The sequence below is a fragment of the Ornithorhynchus anatinus genome, chromosome X2 (genome assembly GCF_004115215.2).
Source record: "Ornithorhynchus anatinus isolate Pmale09 chromosome X2, mOrnAna1.pri.v4, whole genome shotgun sequence".
Classification (NCBI taxonomy): Eukaryota; Metazoa; Chordata; class Mammalia; order Monotremata; family Ornithorhynchidae; genus Ornithorhynchus; species Ornithorhynchus anatinus.
Genome location: NC_041750.1, coordinates 1,236,103 through 1,258,491, shown reverse-complemented (window position 1 = coordinate 1,258,491; position 22,389 = coordinate 1,236,103). Strand labels below are relative to the sequence as shown.

At 57.2% G+C, this 22,389-nt stretch overlaps 1 protein-coding gene across 1 annotated transcript; it reads right to left on the bottom strand.

The window, feature by feature from the left end:
- Window positions 1-6,420: 6,420 nt before the first annotated feature.
- Window positions 6,421-21,954, bottom strand: SH3TC2 (SH3 domain and tetratricopeptide repeats 2). The gene is made up of 16 exons (XM_039910564.1): window positions 21,826-21,954; window positions 21,535-21,604; window positions 21,146-21,304; window positions 19,660-19,811; window positions 18,774-18,879; window positions 18,149-18,292; window positions 17,006-17,207; window positions 15,002-15,454; window positions 14,274-14,851; window positions 12,134-13,813; window positions 11,491-11,671; window positions 10,860-11,010; window positions 10,249-10,371; window positions 8,842-8,992; window positions 8,016-8,212; window positions 6,421-7,252 (listed from the first exon to the last, which is right to left on the bottom strand). Exons 1-16 carry the CDS (start codon window positions 21,952-21,954, stop codon window positions 7,061-7,063), a joined length of 4,668 nt encoding a protein of 1,555 aa, XP_039766498.1. The 3' UTR covers window positions 6,421-7,060.
- Window positions 21,955-22,389: the final 435 nt, after the last annotated feature.

The following is a 22,389-nucleotide window of genomic DNA, read 5'->3' as shown; positions in this document are numbered from 1 at the left end:
CTGTGTGACTTTGGGTCAGTCACTTCATTTCTCTGTGCCTCAGTTATCTCATCTGTAAAACGGAGATTAAGACTGTGAGCCCCATGTGGGACATGGACCGCGTCCAACCTGTTTAGCTTGTATCTGTCCCCAGCACTTAGCACAGTGCCTGATACAGAGTAAGCGCTTAATACCATTAAAAAAAAGCCCTTCCTAGATTTCCCCCTCGCCCTTCCTCCCCTCTTCCATTCCGAACTGCCCGGGGCAGGGAAACGGATGGGAAAGGTGTCTTCGGTCTGCGAAACGCTGACCCTGTTGCCTGTTTGCTGGGAGAGTCCGGCCGGGAAGGCCGGGAAGCCTGAGCCGGAGAACGGCGATTTCCGATGGTTGTTTCGATTGCTTTTGCAGGCGGGGATTCCGGTCGGGGCCTCCTCGTCCGGGAAGGAGCGACGCGCGTGGTGTGGGAAAGCAGCGTGGCTCAGTGGAAAGAGCCCGGGCTTGGGAGTCTGAGGTCATGGGTTCTAATCCCTGCTCCGCCGCTTGCCAACTGGGTGACTGTGGGCAAGTCACTTAACTTCTCTGTGCCTCAGATACCTCGGATTAAGACTGTGAGCCCCACCTGGGACAACCTGATCACCTTGTATCCCCCCAGAGCTTAGAAGAGTGTTTTGCACTTATTTGTAAGCGCTTAACAAATACCACTATTAGAGCGACCGGTCCTGGGGTCGCTGGGCTGGCCGGCGACGGGTGCGGTGGGCCTGCAGGATCCCAGTTTCGTCCTCTGGGATAGCTGGAAAAACATCCCCTGTTTCCCCCGAGCTCCCCTCTCTCGCTGCCCCTTGATGGGTTCACCAAGTAATTGCGGCATCGACGAAGCTCTGAGGCCCAGAGAGGGTAAGGGACTTGTCGGATGTCACAGAGCAGGCCAAGGGCAGAGCTGGGATTAATGATGATAATTATAATTGTTAAGCGTTTACTATGGGCCAACCGCTGTACTAAGCGCTGGGGTGGATGCAAGCAGATCAGGTTGTGTCTGATCCCTGTCCCACGTGAGGCAAACAGTTTCAATCCCCATTTTACAGATGAAGTAACTAGGGTCAGAGAAGTAAAGGGACTTGTAGAAGCAGCCTGGCTTGGTGGAAAGAGCGTGGGCTTGGGAGTCAGAGGACGTGGGTTCTAATCCCGGCTCTGCCACTTGCCTGCTGTGTAACCTTGGGCAAGCCGCTTCACTTCTCTGTGCCTCAGTGACCTCATCTGTAAAATGGGGATTAAGACTGTGAGCTCCACGGGGGACAACCCGATTATCTTGTATCTAGCCCTGCGCTTAGAACAGTGCTTGACACATAGTAAGTGCTTAACAAATAGTGTATTATTATTTACCCGAGGTCACCCAGCAGACGTGTGGCAGAGCCGGGATTGGAACTCGGGATCTTCTGACTCCAAAGCCCGTGCTCTATCCACTAGGCCAAATCTGAACGCTTCTTCCCATATTTTATAATGGCATTCAGGAAACGCTCTGCACACATCAGGCACCCAGTACAGTGCTCTGCACAGAGGAGTCCAGGACCCTCCCCTCCCTGGTTGTGCTCAGGCCAAGCTCCCCCCCCCACAAAAAAATAACCCCTTCAAGGTCCGGTAGCCCCCAAGCCCTGACTTGCCCCCTCCTCCCCCAACCCGCCCCATAGTGGTTAAGACCAGATCGCAAAGTCGGGGGTGACCGCGTTAATGGAGAGAGAGACCGCGTTAATGGAGAGACCACAGTGATTGAGCCCGAGGAGGAGAGGCCGGGCGTGCCCCTCCGTCCCAGAGCGGGAAGAGGAGGGCTCAGCCCCTTCAGCTGAGTTTTGGGCGGCCGGTACAGGGGCAGCTGAACAGGCCGAGGGGGGCCCTGCCTTTGTTCATCCCGAATGACATCTCAGACTCTGTCTCTTCCTGGGCCGAAGTGTTCTCCGTGTCCTGATTCCCGGCCCCGGCCTGTAGAAAGCTGCACATGGGAGGAGGGTCTGAATCAGGCTGCATCCCCTTCCTCCCTTATTTCCCCTCACTTACCTTCTCCCTCCCTCACCTTCTCCCTCCCTCCTCTCCCCTCTCCTTCCCTTCCTTCCCCCCCTCCACCCATCCCTCTATTAATCATAACTGTGGTATTTGTTACTGTTTGCCAAACACTGTACTAAGCGTTACTCAATAATTTTTTGTAATTATTTCAGTATTCATCTCCTCCTGTAAGCCTCTGGTGAGCAGGGATCATGTCTATTAACCGTTGAACTGTGCTCTTCCAAGCGCTTAGTACAGAGCTCTGCACACAGTAAACACTCAATGAACACAATTAATAATTGACTGACCCACCCTTCAGCACCTCTGACCCTCCTCTCCCCATCCCTGACTTGCCCAGTGACCCGACATGGTCAGACTATCCAACAATCATGACTTTTCCCCTCTTCATCCCTCATTCTTGCTGGAAATTTGCCCTCCACTCCAAGCCCACCAGACCACAGCTCTCCCTAATTTCCAAATACCACCTCCCTTCTTAAGCATTTCCCCACCAGTTCCCGGCATCCCTTAGCACGTAGACATGTGATATATGCAAACTTTCACTTTTTAAAAAATGGTATTTAAGTGCTTACTATGTGTCAAAAACTGTTCTGAGCATGAGAGTGAGTACAAGTTGATTAGGTGGCGCGCTGCCCCGTTTCACATGGGTTTCACAATCTAAGTAGGAGGGAAAACAGGTATCGAATCCCCGCGTTACAACTGAAGAACCCGAAGCATGGAGAAATTGAGTGGCTTGCCCAAGGTCACACAGCCAGCAACTGGCAGAGTCAGGATTAGAACTCAGGTCCTCTGAGTCCTCGGCCTGTGCCGCTTCCCCCAGGCCATCCTGCCTCTCACGTATTTATTCCATCTAGTCCATTTTACTCCTTCCACTTATTTTCTTGTTCCTCTCCGGCTCTATTTAGTCGTTAATACTTTCTGCCTCTCTCTGTTCCCACTGTGTCCCGCCCACCCATTAGATGATAAGGTCTCTGAGGGCAGGAACTATTTCTGTTTCCTGTACTGTGCTCTCCCAAGTGCCTGGTACGGTGCTCCTCTGAGCACAGCAGATGCCCAGTGAATCTCCCGGGTGGATGGATGGTGAACGGACAGCTGGATGGCCGGAAGGATGGACGGATGGGCGGGGGGTTAGGGGTCATGGTCCTCACCTGGCCGCCAGGTCGCCCTGGAATCCACCCTCCAGCCCTAAGGTTTCGGTCACCGCCATCATGGTGCCCATTGCAGAAGGGGTCTCGCTGGGGTTAGTCCAGAACCCCATAAGGGGCCTCTGGGGGTGCATGAGCGCCTTCACCAACATGGCAAGCAGCAGGACCAGGGCGGCCAGCAGCCACAACCACATCCCGCATGTCCGCTGTTGAGGCCGGAGTGGGCTCTGGTGGCTCCCCTGGACTCTCGCTGGGCTCGGCCAGCTGCCCCCTCCCGCGCTGGGGCCTCCCTCCTGCACTGTGACCCCGTGTGACCTCACAAAGGGGCCCGTGGACAGGGGTGGGGGCAACAGGGCGTGGGGGAATTCCTGCTGGGTCCACCAGTGATAGCAATAATGATATTTTGTTAAGTGCTTACCACGTCCCAAGCACTGTACTAAGAGCCAGGGTATACGCAAGGCAATCGGATCGGATAACATGTCCCACCCGAGCTTCCCAGACTAGGGGGGAACGAGGACAGGGATTGTCCCCCTCTAAACCTAGGCTGCCCCTCGAGGTGGGGCCTGGGAAAAGGTTTTGGACACCCTCACCAAGGACACAGCCTCCTTACACGCCCCCAGACCCTTTGGCTCCCAGGGACAACTCAGTGCTGGCGTCCTAAACAGGTCCCGGCCTGACGGTCCCAGCAGCTGGAGGAAAATCCCACCCCATATCAATCAATCCCATTTATTGAACGCTAGTTGTGTGCAGTGTACTGACCCAAGCACTTGAGAGAGGACAAAGAGAAGCAGCGCGGCTCAGTGGAAAGAGCACGGGCTCGGGAGTCAGAGGTCGTGAGTTCGAATCGCAGCTCCGCCACTAGTCAGCTGTGTGACCGTGGGCAAGTTACTTAACTTCTCTGTGCCTCAGTTACCTCATCTGTCAAATGGGGATTAACTGGGAGCCTCACGTGGGGCAACCTGATGACCCTGTATCTACCCCAGCGCTTAGAACAGTGCTCTGCGCATAGTAAGCGCTTAACAAATACCAGCATTATTATTACAAAGCAACAGAGTTGGTATCTCCAGGGACAAGACGTTGCCCTCATCATCCTCTTCAATAGAACCTATTGAGTCACCACGGGGCGCAAAGCGCTGTGCCAGCCCCCTGTGTGTGGCTCAGTGGAAAGAGCACGGGCTTTGGAGTCAGAGGTCATGGGTTCGAATCCCGGCTCGGCCACTTGTCAGCTGGGTGACTGTGGGCAAGTCACTTCACTTCTCCGCGCCTCAGTGACCTCAGCTGTAAAATGGGGATGAAGACTGTGAGCCCCACGTGGGACGACCTGATTCCCCTGTGTCTACCCCAGCGCTTAGAACAGTGCTCTGCACATAGTAAGCGCTTAACAAATACCAACATTATTATGACTGTGTGCAGAGCGCTGAGCTGGACACCAAGCTTACGCTAAAAGCCGCTCACTATCCTTCACTGCCCTCTAGCGGGGAGAGGGGGCAGGGCTGGAGATACTGAACGGCGAAGGGGGTGGTTGGGCCTTGGGTTCTAATAATAATGTTGGCATTTGTTAAGCGCTTACTACGTGCCGAGCACTGTTCTAAGCGCTGGGGTTGACACAGGGGAATCAGGTTGTCCCACGTGGGGCTCACAGTCTTCATCCCCATTTTACAGATGAGGGAACTGAGGCCCCGAGAAGTGAAGTGACTCGCCCACAGTCACACAGCTGACAAGCGGCAGAGCTGGGATTCGAACTCATGACCTCTGACTCCAAAGCTCGTGCTCTTTCCACTGAGCCACGCTGCTTCTCTAATAATGTTGGCATTTGTTAAGCGCTTACTATGTGCCGAGCACTGTTCTAAGCGCTGGGGTAGACACAGGGGAATCAGGTTGTCCCACGTGGGGCTCACAGTCTTAATCCCCATTTTACAGATGAGGGAACTGAGGCACCGAGAAGTGAAGTGACTTGCCCAAAGTCACACAGCTGACAAGTGGCCGAGCTGGGATTTGAACCCATGACCTCTGACTCCAAAGCCTGTGCTCTTTCCAATGAGCCACGCTGCTTCTCTATCCCGCTCTGCCACTTCTCTGCTGTGCGACTTTGGGCAAATCACTTCATTTCTCTGGGCCTCAGCTCCTTCCTCTGCAAAATGGGGATTCAGTACCCATTCACCCTTTTACTTAGGCTGTGAGCCCCATGTGGGACCTGATAATCCAGAGTTTAGTACAGTGCTTGACACATAGTAAGTGCTTAATCCTTCTTCTTACTATCTGCTGTATGACTTAGGGCAAGATGCTTAACTTCTCTGCGCCTCAGTTACCTCATCTGTAAAATGGGGACAGAGACTGTGAGCCCCACGTGCGACAGGGACCGTGTCCAACGAGATTAGTTTATATCTACCCCGGTGCTTAGTACAATATCCTGACACATAGTAAGTGCAAAACAAATACCGTTAACAAAAAGTTGGTGTGTTGGGTGGTCCATGTTCGGTCACTGGGGAGAGTCGGGGTGTGGGATGGCCAGTGCCGGATCACTGGAGGAGAGTCAAAGATAGAGAGGGCAGTCAGAGATGTGGGGTAGTCTGTGCTGGGTCACTGGGGGAGGTTCAGAGTGTTTTGGATAGCCTATCCTGTGTCATATTTCCAGTGGCATTTATTAAATTCTTTCTATTTTCTAAAATAGATATTATGAGATTGGACACGGTCCCAATCCCTCTCGGGGTTCACAATCTGATTTATCCTCATTGTACAGGCAAGGAGACTGAAACCTAAAGAAGTGACTTGCCCAAAGTCACACAGCAAGCCAGTGGCAGACCCGGAACTCCTCCTGGTTCTCCTGATTCTCAGCCGTGTGCCCTTTCCACTAGGCCACGGTACTTCCAGGTGATTGAGTGCTAGAGGGCAACCAGTACACTAGTCCCCTTGGGTTTCCTCCCCGCTGACCCAGTGGTTCGCTCGTCACGGCACCGTTCCCAGGGGGCTCAAAACACGTGAAACACAGACAATGGAGAGAGACGGGTTATATTTTCCAGACATGTCTTGTCGAGTTGCTCGTTTTTAAATCTTTACATGATTCCCTCCTCTCGGAGAGTTGAATGATCTCAGATTAAGAAAGAGGGCCGTGTTTGGATTCGCTAGAACGTGGCCCCACCACCCAGCTTCCTTCAGGGCCCCTGGCCTCCCACCTCCTCCAATGAACTCTCCCCCAACACCCCCCCACCCCGTCCCCGGCCCCCCCGCCCCGTCTAATCTCCCAGCAACCCCAAACCACATTCTTAAAACACACCAGAGCTAAGGAGAGGGTATGTGTCAGCTCAATTTACAACTCAAACCATAAGCATTTTCATGCCTGTCTTCCCTTTTAGACTGTGTCGTATCTACCCTTGGCGCTTTGCATGCAAAGGGAATGAGTCACTTGGTTATTCTGTACTTTCCAAATGCCTAGTACAGTGCACCATACCAAGTAGACACTTCATGCTACTGCTATTGATGCTGCTGCCTGCTACTATTACCAGTAGGGTGGGGAGTTGCTGGCCTACCCCAGTGATCCTGCCCATCTTGGGTTATGAGGAGAGGACTCAGAGGGGCTTTTGTGGCCAGGGCTAAGAGGCAGGGGGATGATCCAGCTTCCTTCACTCCTTTGACTTGGTCCGGAGGTGGCCGGGTCCGGACCTGGCTTCCTCGGGGATGCGTGGTGGCTGGAGCCTGGGGACCCCCACCCTGAACTGACGTTCACACCGATACGGAGTCAGGGATGGGGGAGAACGGTGGCTCCTGGAGACCGGAAGGCATGGTGGTGTCCGTTCTGGTGGGGGTGTCTGGCCAGGAGGGGGAATCTGTCGCGAGGAAGGGTTGGTGAATGCCGGGAACACCCCAGGTCCCGGTGACTCCCTGGCTCAGATCGCATGTCCTCCCTGGCTCAGCCACCTGGCCCGCTCGGCTGAGCGTCCACGGGAAGCCTCTCCCCACAGCGGAGATCTCTGGATGGCCCCCAGCCTGGCCCGGATGGCCGCCTGCAGCTCCACGTCCCCCAGCTCTATGGCGGCGGCCAGGGCCAACCAGAAGTAGCCGGCAGCATCGTGGGCATCCTGACCAGGAGACGGGAACAAAGAGGGACAAGAGTTATCCTTGGTCTTCCGGGGTGGGAAGCAGGGGAACGTTCCTAGGCTGAGCTAGTTAGGGCGAGGAAGGGGAGGCAGTGGGCTGGTCTTGGCAGAAACGTGGGGCCTGAGGCCCAGGAAACACAGTGTGGGGGAAGGGAGGAGGGCCTTTGGCCCACCGCCAAAGGGAAGGGAAGGAGAGGAGGTCAGCGTGTGACAATGGAGTTGTCTTCTTACCCTAAAGCACAAAGCCCAGGGAATGAGGGAACCACAGACTCCAGGGCCCCCAGAGCCCACTGCTGGCAGCTGGCACAAGACCCCAACTCTCCCTATTGACATCGAGGGTCTTGAAATCTTTTGGGGGCTATCTGGAGGGGAAAGGGGGTGTTGTCTCTCTCATCACCCCTGCCCTTTGCATTCTCTCTTCCCTGGGGAGGGCGGTTTGTTTGGGGATTAAACTTCTTACATTTGGGGTTCAGCCTGTTCCTTGAAGGTGGGGACTTGAATGGGGGGAAACCAGTCGATGGGATTTGAGCGCTTACCGTGTGCAGAGCACTGTAGTAAGCGCTTGGAAGAGGTCAGTACAACAGAATCTGTAGACACGTTCCCTGCCCGCAGCGAGTTTACGGTCTAGAGGATGCTGCCCCTAGGGCCACCCCTTTCCCCATCTGTTCAAATCTCCACCCACAAGGGCCAGTCACCCCCCCACCCCCACCCCGGGGGCATGGGGAGTAGGGGGCAAGCTCTGTACCTTCAGCTGGTGAAAGGTCAGCACCCCCAGGCGGCAGTACACTTTGGTGTAGAACATGGCCCCTTGGGCACCCTGCAGGGTTGGGGGGCAGAGGGCCAGAGTTTTCAGGTAGCAATCCTCGGCCAGCTCATACATCTGCAGGAAATAGTACACTGTAGCCAGGCGGTGGAAGGCCACCAACTCCTGTCGCTGGTCCCCTAGGGAAGGAAGGGCCAACAGTGACGTGAGGGCTGTGGGCAGACACCCTGGAACTCCCCCCCAGTGCCTCCCATCTCTTCCGGATACAGGAGGACGTTGTGTGGGCACATGGAGAGGGAAGGATTGGGAATCACAGAACCCACCCCCCAATTTGGGTTTGGGTGTCAGGGAACCTCCACTGAGTTTTTTTTAATGGTATTTATTTGATGCTTAATATGTGCCTGGCACTGTACTAAGGACTGAGTTAGATACAAAATAATCAGTTGGGCACAGTCCATGTCCCACACGGAGCTCACGGTCTTAATCCCCACCACAGATGAGGGAACTGAGATACAGAGAAGTGAAGTGACTTGCTCAGGGTCACACATCAGACCTGTGTTGGAGCCGCGATTAGAACCCAGGTCCTCTGATTCTCAGGCCCGTGCTCTTTCCACTAGGCCTTGCTGCTTCTCTATGGGTTGGGTGTCACGGAACCCCCAGTAGATTGGGTGTCACGGAGCCCCCTTCGGGTTGAGCATCTTGGAGCCCACACTGGACTGGTCGCCCATTCGCCCCATCCTCTCTATGGAGTTGTTTTCCCCCAACTTCCATCCGTCTCGTGGCCATCACACCAGGTCCCCTCACTCACCTACGATGGTGCTGAGCCTGGCAGCCAGGGTGGCAACCTCCAGCGCCTTCTCGAAGGCCCCGAGGCTGATCTGTAGCTCCGTCAGCTTGTTGAAGAGCCGGAGTTCGGTGTTGGTGGCCTTAGCCCGGCGGGCTAGGGGTACTGCCCCTTCCTGAAAGGAGACCACGGGCATCTGAGTGCCCTTACCCCCACCGTTGCCCTGAAAGTTCCACCACTACCCTAGCCAGCTTCTGGCTTCAGTGGATTAGTATCCTTGCCAAGTGCTTTGCAGCTCCTCTCTGGCCTTGCCCAATTTCCTGATTACGCTTGGCTGGCCCCAACATGGTTTTTCCAGTTTTCCACACTCCGAGGAGCTCCCCTGGTAAAAACAATCAGTAGTATTTATTGAGTGCTTCCTGTGTGCGGAACACTGTACTAAGTGCTTGGAAAAGCCCAATAGCATTAGTAGGCCCGATCCTTACCATCAAGGATCTAATAGTCTTCTGGGGAAGAGAGGCACTAAAATAATTAATGGAATGATTTTATCCCTTTAGTGACCTCTTTTACCCTGTCAATTAGCCCTTTAGGGTTTCGGATTGGTCACCTGTAGGTTTTTGTCGATGGTGTGGCACATACGTGACTTGAGTCTCCGAGATGGTGTTTAGAAAGACCTAGAAAATGCCTTGTGACTGGCGCTAACCCTTTCAACTTCTTCCTGAGGAAGAACTGCTTTTCTGTTCCTACAGTGGATTATCCTCATGCTGGTTCCTTTTGATGTCCTCTTCCCTCCTCCAGCAAGAAAATGAAATTTTAATGAGTCATGTTTTACTGATACAGAGTGTCCTTCCACCTTATATCTTCTGCACAGGTCTGGCATGCAGAAGGCACCCAGCACAGTGTTCTGCAAACAGAAGGTAAGGCGCTCTGTATATAGCAGGCCCCCTTACCGTGTTTTAATAATAATAATAATAACGGTATTTGTTACGTGCTTATACTATGTGCCAAGCACTGTTCTAAGTACTGGGGGAGATACAGGGTAATCAGGTTGTCCCACGTGGGGTTCACAGTCTTCATCCCCATTTTCCAGATGAGGTAAATGAGGCACAGAGAAGTTAAGTAACTTGTCCAAAGTCACAAAGCTGACAAGTTGTAGAGCTGGGATTAGAACCCACGTCCTCTGGCTCCCAAGCCCCTGCTCTCTCCACTAAGCCACACTGTTTACCCCAGAGACCACCCAGTACAGTGCTCAGGACAAAAACAGGTACTCAGTACAGAGCTTTACACACAGCAGGCATCCAATCTAGCACTCAGCACACAACAGGCACCCAATACAATGCTCTGCACACAGCAGACACCCGGTACAGTGTCCCGCGCATAGCAGGCACTCGGCCTGTGCCGCTGAGAGAGCAGGATGGATCCGGCGGTTACCCGATAGAACTCTGCCGCTCGGTGCCGGTGGTGACTCCCATCGAAGAAGACGTCTCCGGCCTCCTCGTAGAGGCTCAGGACCAGGCCGGGCTCCTCAGTGGTCAGTGCTGTGCGGATGGCAGCCTGGTGGAGGGGGGAAGGGCAGGGAGGGGTGGAGCAGGCAAGACGGGGCAGGGGAGGGGGCCAGTCCTGGAGGGCAGAGCCTGTGTTCCTGGTGACCCCCACCCCAGGGAGAAGCCCCAGGACCCAGGCCTGATCTGGGTCTGATAATCATTATCATCATCACTGGTTATTGAGCACTAACTAAGTGCAGAGCACTATACTAAGCATTGGATCACTGTATTGATCCATTGGGGGGGGAAGAAGTGGGCGGTCTCTCCCTCCTCCTGAACCCGTAACAGCGAGAGGGGTTGTCCCCAAGGGAAGTGGGGGAGACAGTCTTCAGGGAAAGGGGAGGAAGAGGTCAGCAGTGGGGGGCAGTGTCCCCAAGGGAAGAGCTTGGAGTTGAGGGGAGCAAGGGGAAGAATCTGGGGTGGGGGTGTCCCTGGGGAGGTGGACAGAGGGGGTGGGGAGGAGTGGCAGGCTGGTCAGGGGACTCGGCCGGCTCCTACCTGCAGGTACAGGTCGACCAGCTCGTCATGGTGCAGGAGGTAGTGGAGCCGGCCGGCCGCTAGCCAGGCTCGGGCCGCCCCGGCCCGGTCCTCCAGGTCGATGAGGATTTTGAGGCGCTGCTTTGTGAACCCCAGTGCGAGCTGCAGGGCCCTGGGGGATGGTGGAAGGGGACGGTGGGGACACCCGAGTGGGAGGAGCCCCGAGCACTCATCTGTCCCAGCTCCCCATCCTCCCTAAACTGAGTGCATCCAGGCCCAGGGGATTCTGAACTGATGCCCACTGGGGTCGGGCACTAGCCACCCCTTTCCTCACGACTGATGGGCAGTACAGCTCAGACTGGTGGAACAAACCCAGGCTTGGCAGCCATAAGATCTGGATTCTAGTCCTGGCTCCACAACAGTCCCCCTGTGTGAGTTGGGGTGAGTCACTGAACCTCTCTGAACCTTAGGTTCCTCCTCTGCCTGGGTGAAAAATGGGGAGGTAAAGGCTAGGACCCCACAGGAGAGAGGAGGAGGATGTGTGAGAGGGACGGAGGACCCCGAGGACACAGGGACCCTCACCCTTGGCTTCCTGCCTTCCCGCCAACCCTTCCAGGGGCGACTGGCCAGGGTGGCAGGGACTGGGCCTCACCTGGGGGAGCCCCGGCTCTGGTACAGCCGACTCAGGGTCCCGAGGACCTCCGCCTCCAGCCCCCGGTCCCCGAGCCGCCGGGCCACCACCAAACGGTGCTCATGGTAGACGGTGGGGGCGCTGGGGCTGGGACTTGTGGCATCAGGCATCTCACAGAGGGATTCCACCGCCAGGAGCTGGGCTAGGGTGCGGGAGAAGAAGATGGACGGGGCTGGGGGTCCAAAGTCCCTTCCCTGGGCCCGCTTTTCCAGGCCCAGGCCCTAGCCCCGCCCTTCCTGGCATTGCCACCACTTTCCCCAATGACACCTGCACCCTCCACAGCCCTGGCAATGTGTTCCCCACCCGCCACCACCTACTCTGACCACACATCCACTTGCCCCAGTCCTGTCTCCACCTTCCCTGGCCAAGTCTACACTCTCCCCGTTCCTGCCGCCACCTTTCCTGGCCCCGCTTTGACCTTCCCCAGTCCTCACCCCACCTACACCCTCCCGGCTGTGCCACCGCCTTCCCTGGCCAGATTTACACCCTCCCTGGTCATTCTTCTGCCCTCCCAGCCCCACCTTCTGCAGGCCCACTTCTACTCCCCCAACTGCCTCTGTCCTCTCCAGCCCCACCCCCACCCCCTCCGGCCCACCCCACTCACTCTCCAGGTGGTCCGACTCCAGGCCCAGGAGCAGCGCCATCTCATACCATATCCGGCCGGAGGCCAGCCGATGGCAGTCCACGAGGGCCCGGCCCAGCCACAACAGGACCCGCCCTCCCTCTGGCCCGGGCCCGCCCGGGAGCCCGAGGAATCCCCGGGCAGCTCGCAGAAGAAAGCGGGTGGCCAAGCCCGGGGCCCTTCTGGTCAGTGCCAGGTGGCCGAGGTTGGCCAGGGCCACCGCCTGGTTACCTCCGTGTCCAGCCTCCTGGGCTACGCGCAGGGCCAGGGCGAAGTGACGGCCCGCTGCCTGCACCTGCCCGGCCTGCTGCAGGGCCAATGCCAGCAGGTTGAGTGTCGTCCCATGCTGGATGTGGCTGCCAGCCCCCTGCGGTGACCGCACGAGGGGCCCGAGGACGTCCAGGGCCTGCCCTGCCTGCCCAGCCATCACACAGGCCCAGCCCAGGCACAGTGAGCACTCAAACGCTTCCGCTTCGCCCAGCCGCTGGGCCAGCGCCATAGCCTGAGACAGGCAGCGGATGGCATCGGATGAACGGCCGTGCTGGAGGTGAGCCCGGGCCAGCGCCAGGCACAGTCTCCGCTGCTGCCCTATGTCCTCCCGGGCCCGGGCATCTGCCAAAGCCCCCCGGAGGGCGGGGCAGGCCAGGGGGGAGATGTGGCCCCAGCCAGGGGCCCCACGGGGGGCAGACAGCCTGGTGGTACTGCGGAGAACCAGGCCAAGCCCCCAGCCAGGCAGGGGTGCCACAGTGGGGGCCCGGGACTGGGCAGCGGCCAGTGCCAGGCGTGGCAGGTACTTTCTGTCATAGAGGAGAGGCAGGACTGTGGCAGTGGGGTCACCGGGGGCAGGAGCAGGGACAGGGGGCGGGCCGGGGGCAGGGGTAAGCAGCCGCAGCCGCTCCACGAAGGGCAAGGCCTCGTCCCCTCGGCCCAGCCGCGTGAGGAGCCGGGCGGCCAGGAAGCAAGCGCGGCTCTCCAGGGGGGCGCTGCCCGCCACAATGCCCTCCCGCAGGGCATAGGTGACGACTGCCAGCTCGTCCTCAGCTCCGGGGCCCCCACAGACCGGCTGCCCCACCAGCAGGGCGGCCGCCTTCCCCAGCAGGGTGGCGCCCCTGGGCCCCACCTTCTGGCACAGGTAGACGGCAGCCAGGTGGGTGTGGAGCGCGGCAGCGAGGGGGAGGTCCGCGAAGCCAGGGGGCAGCGCTCTCAGGGCCTCCTCAAAATACACCCGGGCCTGGGACAGCTTGAGCCTGCTACGGCTGAGCCGGCCCAGCAGGAAACAGAGCCGGGCACGAGCCCAGGGCAGGCGGTGGCGGGTGGCTCCGGCCCGGGCGGCCTCCAGGGCGGTGGTCAGCTCAACCTCGTCCGAGGCCCCAGGGAAGGCGGCCGGGAGGGAGCGGGCCGCAAGGCCGTACAGGGCCCGGAAGGGGTCTGGGCCCCTGTCCTGGTTCAGGAAGGTCAAGACCGGGTCAAGGGAGCTGGCTGCTGGCACCACGCGGGTCACCCCCGCATCCACCTCACCGAAGTCTTCAGGTAAGGGTAGACTGGTCGGGCGGTGTCGCTCCCCCGCTAGGCTGGTTGTGTCCGAGGAGCCAGACCTGCTGGAGGTGAGGGCAGGGTCTTCATCCAGAGCTCCCCCGAGGAGGCTGTCGCTGGACCCTGGAGCTGGGTAGGTGGGCAGGGGACAGGTCAGGTGTGAGACAGAGAAAACAAACTTGATTTCCCCAGTTCCCCGAGCCCATTGCCCACACCCCATTTAGTGTGTCCACCCCCTCCCCAAGTCTAAGTCCCCACAAGCTTTAAGAGTCCCTGACCCCCACAGTCTGTGACCCCCGGCCCCTCAATCCCCCTCCCCAGTCCAGCCCCAACCCTGAAACCAACCTCCCATCCCCTCCTCAACCTGGATGTGCTCCTCCACCTTCCCTCCATAAACCATTTAGGGCCCCTCTACCCCTTTCCTTCCCTCCTCGACCCACCCGGGGCCCCCCACCTCCTCCCTTCTCAACTCATCCAGGGACCCCCCCCCCCACCTCGAACCCGCCGGGGTCCCCCCACCCCCTGCTCCTCGACCTGGCTGGAGCCCTGGGCTGCCAATATCTCTCCTCGGTCCAGTGAAAACCCTCACCGTCCAGAATGGAACTCTGAGATCTTGGCCTCGGGGAGCTTGGACTCTGACTCCGGAGTCTCTGATTCTGAGGTCTGTGACTCCGGGACCCCCGGCTTTGGGAGCTCTGGCTCCGGGGTCTCTGGGTCTGGGAGGTTGGACTCTGGGTCTGGGTTGTCTGACTCTGAGGTCTCCTGCTTTGGGGGCTTCGGCTCTCAGGTCTTGGGCTCTGGGGTCTCAGGCTCTGCGAACTCTGGGTCTGAGAGCTCTGGCTCCAAGATCTCTGGCTCCGACTCCGGGGTCTCCGGCGCCGGGGTCTCCTGCTCCGGGGTTTCCGTCTCCGGGGTCTCAGCCTCTGGGAGCTCTGGCTCTGGGAGCTTTGGCTCCAGGATCTCCTGCTCCAGCTCTCGGGTCTCTGGCACTGGGGTCTCTGTATCTGGGGCCTCCGGGCCGAGAAAGGGTCCGGGGGGCCGTCGCTGAGCCGGTAGACGGTGGTGATGTCAGTGTGGGTGAGAGCGCTCAGGTAAGCGTTCCCATCATCCTCTCTGACCCCTGGGAAGAGGGGTTCATCCTCACCAAGAAGAGTGGAGAGCTGACCCCTGAACCAAGCCAGAGAGAGTTGGTCACCCCAAGACCCAGCCTCCCCACTCCCTCCCCCAAGCCCTCCCCTCCTCAGAGCCCCCAATGCCTGTCCATGCCCACCCCCCAACCCCATCCTTGTGCGGACCGCGGGTCGCCCGTGTGCCTACAGAGGTTTGCAGGAGCTGGGGTCCACGTGCTCTGTGCGGACGAAGCCCACGTCCCCGGTGAGGTTGGATTTTCCCAGAAACCACTGCAGCCCAGGAACGAGCAGGCCAATGACCTGGATGGTGTCTCCCTGGCGAAAGCTCAGCTCATCCGGACCCTCCCCTGGGCAATCGTCCACGGCCCGGCACTGCCCGCTCCCTGTGGACACAGGTAAACTGAGACGTGCCCAGAGATACACCCAGAGACACCAAGATAGAGTCACTGAGATAATTAGAGACACCAAAAGACAAAACTGCAGGGACAGCGAGACACAGAGATACCTACAGACCCCAAGACTCAGACACCAAAAGACAGAGACACACGGAGAGAGACCCTGAGACAGAGAGATGCCCAAAGAGAGAGACCCCTGGGGACAGATACAGCAGCAGAGACACAATGACAGAGAAAGGCAGAAACCCAGTCAGAGACATTTGGTTGGAGAGATAGGGACAAGTGAGACGGACCGTGGCAGAGACCGGGGCCCCGAGGAGGCTGTTCACCCCTGTGAAACAGACTGTTGGACTGGGTGGACTCAGGACAGACGTCACTGGGGGGTTTTGTCTGGTCCCTCTGCCCTTTGGGATTCCGACCGACGCCAAGGCTCAGGCGGCCGAGAAACGGGGGGTGGTCCGGGGGGCAGGGTTGTATACGCTCCCCCCGGGACTGTCACTCACGGATCTGTTGGGGCCCCACAGGCCCACCGTGCCAGGCGACTTGACAGCTCACTGGGTGGGTCCTCAGAAACCACCTGCTGGCACAGCGCAATGTCACACAGGGCTCTCCTGGAGGTGGGGGCAGGGGCAACTCGAGGCAACTATCAGGGAAAGAGCAGTGCGGGAACCGTCACAGTGGATGCTGCTTGTGGGAAAGTACCTCTTTTTTATGGTAGTTGTTAAGCGCTTACGATGTGCCAGGTATTGTACTAAGCACTGTGGTAGATACAAGATAATCAGATTGGACAGTCTCTTGATCCTGCTCAGGAAGTGCACTGCACCCAGTGAGTGCTCATTAAAGAGCATAACGAGTAATGACTCCCACTTCCTGCCGACGGGGTTCGGGAGAAGACAGCAATGGGCCAATCACTGCAGGACTTCTTTACCTCAATGTCAATCAACCGATCGGCCAGTGTATTTATCGAGTGTCCACTGAGTTACTAATATTAATAACGATAATTATAATTATGGTATTTGTTAAGCGCTTACTATGTGCCAGGCACTGTTCTAAGCGCAGGGGTGGATACAAGCAAAATCGGGTAGGACACAGTCCCTGTCCCACGCGGGGCTCACAGTCTCAATCCTCATTTTTCAGATGAGGTAACTGAGGCCCAGAGAAGCGAAGTGATTTGCCTAAGGTCACCCAGCAAACAAGTGGTGGAGCGAGGATTAGAACCCATGACCTTCTGACTCCCAGCCCCAGGCGCTATTTACCACGCCATGCTGCTTCAGAGAACTGAGTTCAGAGCACTGATCCGGCACACCCCAGAGCACAGCTGGACAGAGGTGAGAGCTTTTCACTGTGAGTACAGGGCTGGGAAGGGGGCAGGGATTTTAGGGGCGGGGAGATGGGGTCAGGCTTCAGAGAGCGCCCAAGTCCAGAGGGCCGCCATGCTGGACTTGGAGACTCTCAAGTGTGGTCAGAGAGCTGGGGCGGACGAGGCCGGGGTTCCAGCTCAGACCATGTGGGAACTGCTGCCCCCACCAACCCCAGCAGAAGCAAGGAGCTGGAGGCAGGGGAATTAAGGATGCAAGCAGTGACAAGGTGGGACAGGGAGAGTGTGAGCCAGGGTGCAGAGGGAGGACCAAACATTCCCCTGCATCCACCACAATGTCTCCCCAGCTCCCCGTATGCATGTGCTCTCTACTCTCAAAGCAGAAGGGCTTGATTGCTCTGAATTCTGTATCTGGCCCGGCCTCACCCCCGACCCATGGGACTTTCCCCTGCCCCTCTCCTTCCCCATGGCTACTCACTGCTGAAATGGGTGGGGCAGGGGCCGGACCGCGCTCCTGGGCACCAGGCCCCGCCGCCCTGTGGACAAGGACACCACCTCCCACGTCGGCCCAGTCCCCGGGCTCTGTACAGAGACCATCTCCCCCGAGTGGAGCTCCAGACCCTCCGCCTCCTCCCCGGCGGCCGGGCGAATGGGGCCCAGTGCTCTGGCAAAGAAATGACCTGTGGATGGAGAGCAAAATGGGCATCCCTGCCTAGGGACCCGGTTGACTTCCCATGAAGGGTGTGGATGGGGAGAGAAGACTTTTGGAGGATCCCAGGAGGAGGAGAGAGGTCCTGAGAGGTGGGCAGAGATCCTGGGAGGGGGGCAGGTGGGGGAAGGGTCTGGGGCATGTGGGAGATCACAATAATACTACTATTTGTATTTGTAAAGTGCTTACTATGTGCCATGCACTATTCTGAACACTGAGATAGCTACAAGTTGTCAGGTTAGTCCCTGTCACATATGAGGCTCACAGTCTAGGTAGGAGGGCGTAGGATTTAATCCCCCTTTTACAGATGAGGAAACTGAAGCATATAGAAGTTCAGTGACTTTCCCAAAGTCTCACATCAGACAGTGGTGGAGCTGGGATTAAAACCCAGGTCCTCTGTCTCCCAGGCCCATGCTCTTTCCACTAGGCCATGCTGCTTCTCAAGATAGGGAGTTAGGGAAAGAGCCTAAGACAAGAGGTACAGGGGGTTGGAAATGATAATAATCATGGTATTTAAGTGCTTACTATGTGCCAAGCATTGGTCTAAACTCTGGGGTAGATACAAGGTAATCAAGGTAATCCCAGTCTTCATCCCCATTTTACAAATGAGGTAACTGAGGCACAGAGAATCGAAGTGGCTTTCCCAAGGTCACACAGCAGGCAAGTGGCAGAGCATTAGGATTGGAACCCTTGTCCTCTGACTCCCAAGATCGGGCTTTTTTCACTAAACCACGCTGTTTCTCATGAATTAGAGGTGGTGAAGGATTAGAGGATTAGAGAGGTGAAGGGAGAGGGTGGGGGTCTTGGGGAAAGGGCCTGGGAGAGTGGGGAGAGAAGGTTTGAACCCAACCACCATCCTGAGCCCCTCCCCAGGGGGATGGGAGTTGGGTTGGGGGATTCACCATCACTCACCCTCCTGCAGCAGGAGGTCCAGGTACATGGCCGCCAGCTCCGCCTCCCCCACTTCCACCCGCACCTCGGTGTCATCCACCAAGGCACTGTCCAGCCAGAATGACCCATCCAGGAGCAGGTGCTGCAGGCAGGAGGCCACGAGCCCTAAAATAGAATTTTGGTGACATTGGGCACCCACCTCCTCCTCCTCCTCCTCCATCTCTTCTACTCCTCTTCCTCATCTTTCTCTTCCTTATTATCATCCTTCTCCTCATCCCCTTCTCCTCTCCTTCTCCTCTCATCCTCCTTCTCCTCCTCCCTTTTCCTCTCCTTCTTCCCCCTCCTCCTCCTCCTCTTCCTTCTCCTCTTCTCTCTTTCCTCCCCCTCCTCCTCTTCTCTTTCTCTTCATCCTCTTCCTCCTTCTCCTCTACTCCTTCTCTTCCTCCTTATCCTTCTCCTCCTCCTCTACTCCTTCTCTTCCTCCTCCTCCTCATCATCCTTCTCTTCCTCCCCTTCTCCTCTCCTCCCCTCCTGTTCCTCTTCCTCTTCCTCCTCCTCCTTCAAATACTTCTCCTTTTCTCCTCTCCTTTCTTCCTCCTCCTCCTTCCACCCATATGCCATTTTCCTCCCCCCTCCAGGTATCTACCCAAATTCAAGTAGGTGGAGAACTTCCATATTTCATCAACAGTCTTGAAAGTGATGAGAAACTGGTCCTTCTTGGTCTGGATGGACAGCAACCGGGCGGAGAGCTCCTGGAGGAGGAGGAGGAGGAGGAGGAGGCCGGGAGGAGGGACAGGTGTTAAGAAAAGTTCTGGGGAAGAGTGGACAGGAGTAGAGAGAGAGAGAGGCCGACAGAGACAGAGGGAGTTAAAGAGAGAGACATGCAGAAAGACGAGGCTGCAAAGAAGGTCAGAAGATGAGAAGCAGTGTGGCCTACTCGAAAGTGTACAGTCTTCGGAGTCAGAAGGACCTGAGTTCTAATCTTGGCCCTGCCACTTGTCTGCTGAAGTGACCTCTGGCTAGTCACTTCTCTATGCCTCAGTTACCTCATCTGTAAAATGTACATAGCTTTAAATTATACGTTACTTATGTACTTATCTTTAAATTATATATTTATTCATGCTAATGTTCATCTCCCCCCTCTAGACTGTAAACTCATTATGGGCAGGAGATGTGTCTGCTACTTCTGTTGCACTGCATTGCTCTACATATCTTAAGCACTCCATAAGAATGATTGATTGATAAAATGGGGATTAAGACTGTGAGCCCCATGTAGGACAGGGACTGTGCCCAATCTGATTAGCTTGTATCTACCCCAGATCTTAGAACAGTGCTTAGCACATAGTAAGCCCTTAACAAATACTATTTTAAAATGCCTGTACCATTGTTAGAGCCAACGGGGGACAAGTTTGTTGAATGGGGTCCAGAGGGTGGTGGAAGAAAGGAGGAACCCAGAAGGAAGCCGATGTGATGGAGTGATCTTTTTGCTCCCTGACCTCTCCACCCCAGAGCTGCACGGACAGGGAACTCACCTTGAACAGGGTTTCCACCTCTTGGCTGTCATTCTCCAGGGACCACAGGCGAGTCCTCGCCACCGCCTGCAACTTGTCGTTGACTCGGCCAGTCGAGCGGCTCTCCACTGAAAAGCCCAGGGCCACTCCTCCAGAAAGAATCAATCGGTGAATCAATCAGTGGTATTTATTGAGGGCTTAAAATGCAGAGCACTGTACTAAGCACTTGGGACAGTTACAATACAACAGAATTAGCGATATGTCCCCTGCCCATAATAAACATACAGTCTAGAGAAGAAGCAGAGACCTCAGCTAATAGGGGAGCATGTATCTGGGGGAAGCTAAGTGAATCAAGCCCCTCGCCCAGCTCTCCCCTTCTTGGCCTCCCCTACCTGGCTTCTACCCTTGAGAAGTTAGAGATACGGGGTTCCAGAGGGGGATCTGAAGTCCAGCGGAACCAGAAGGGGGTGTAGGAAACTTATTCTTGCTGGATTGCTGCCCAGGAACTACATTATCCAGAGGCTGGAGGATAATGGTTCCCAGAATGCTCTGGGAAAGAGAGTCAATCAGCAGGGCGAGCCTTAAAATTCAGGAGAGGGGCCTGTTGTGGGGTCATCCTGCCAATCTGGCCAAAACTCTGAAGCCATGCTGAATGTCCTATCCTCTGTGCTGTTGTTGTGTAGCTAAGGGGGTTGTGCTGGTGTATTGTGGTAATATGCGTCTGTTTCGCCTCTTGTGTAGTCACTGTTGTGTGGGCATTTGGCCTGGGGCATTCCCCCACGTCCCAGAGCTTGAGCACTGCCAGGAAGCCCCATGACTGACTCTGGTTCCTTCACCCCTGCCCCTGGAAGACTGGAAGAAGCGAGTGGGAGAGCAATGGTCGACTTCTGGTCCGGAACCTGGGTCCAAGATGAAATTCAGAGGCCAGGGCCCAATCCCCGGATAACCCAGGGAGCATCACCCTCGGGGTCTCCACCACCATTCCCACAAGCAAGAGATGTGTCACCCCATTCACCCCGGCACAGGGTCCTCCACCACCATCCCTGTAATCATGAGATACACCCCTCCATCCAGTCCAGCAAGGGCTACTCCACCATCGTCCCTGCGAGCAGGAGATGTGCTCTTTCATCCATCCCAGCAGGGGGTGTTCCACCACCATCCCACTGAGCAGGAGATACTCCCCTCCATCCTGCCACAGATCAGGCCCTCGGTGAGCGAGCAACTCCTGGGAGATGTTTGGCCCCCCTGGGGTGACTGCCCGGAAGGGGCATGGCAGTGACCCCCTCACCCGTCACCGATGGGGTCAAGACCCTGACTCCTCACTTGCACCCCTTGGCTGGGGGGTTGGGGAGAGCTGGACACCGGGCGCTACCCAAGGGGTCAGAGCGGATGGACTTTACTGGAACAAACTCCCGCCTCCAGCAGGGAGAGAGGTGGAGGTGACAGGATGGGGAATCGGACGTGGTTGGGGCATGTCACACCACGGGCAGCCCTGGATGCCCGTTACCTGACACCATGGTGGGCGAAGTCAGCGGCGGGATGCATTGTCCTGGGGCTTCGGCCGTGGACGCGGGGACACTGGAAGGCGGGTCTTTACCTAAATGGGTGCAGTATAAGGAGAGCAGATTAGGAGGGGCAGGACTGGAATTGACTAACCAGCTGCCATCTGAGGACGATAACCCCTGAGAGACACCCTCTCAGAGGGGGAGGGGGAGCCCAGCCGGCCCAGACTGGGGCTCTATCTCCGAGCACTTGGTCGCCCTCCTGGAAATAGGCCCTCGTGATTAGGGATGGAGAGAAGAGAGTCAGGGTGACCGATGGTCCATACTGGATCACCGAGGGAGAGTCAAGGGATGGAGAGGGGAGGGTCAGGGGTATTGGGTGGTCTATCCTAACCTTGAGGATGGGTGATCAGGAGGGTGACCAGCACATGGGCCCCTCCACCAACCTGGTACTCCTGGTCGCCCTGTCGGAGACAGAGTCCTGGGCTGGGTGGACCTTGGGGACCGACCCCAAGAATCTGTGGCAAACCTCAGCACCCCCCAAATCAGCTTCAACCCCAGGAACCCCTGAATCCAAGCTAAAGCTGGTTTTATCCTCTTGGCCTCACTCTCCGATCCCTGCCCCGTCTAAGCCAGGCCCAGGTCTCTCCAGAAGAGACCTCCGGAACCCCGCCGACCTCCTCACCTCCTGAACCTCTGCTGGCCGAACAGCCACGCTGGGCGGGGCATTGCCACCTACTAGGGGTCTCGGGGGATACTCACCCGAGCACTTGCACAGCTTCCTCGGCCGGGGCACGCAGAAGCAGCAACCCATGGATCCCCCGAGTCTTCCCGAACTGCAGCCCCTCCCGTCCCCCCGCTGCCCCAGCTCTCTCCACCCCGGCCGGGGACTCTGAGCCGGCCGGACACAATGGTCCCTTTGATGTCCGGCATCGGGGGCGGGACCGGGGAAGGGGCCCCCGAGGGCCTGGGGAGGCCCCTGCCCATTGCCGACCGGCCGTGTTTGAGGCCCAGCATCGCTGCCCACCCGATCGCTGGATTACTCGCTGGGCTCGCCAGCGGAGACACATTCTTCGCATTCTGGGCGTTGGGCAAGACGACCCACCCGTGCCCGGGGGAGGGAGGCAGCGGGAAAGCAAGTGAATCAGTCCTCTATCCGCCCCCCCCAGCAGCCCTGGCCCACACACGCACACACGTGACTCCTGGGCCTCAGTTATCTCATCCGTACGATGGGGAGAACGATCTCCCC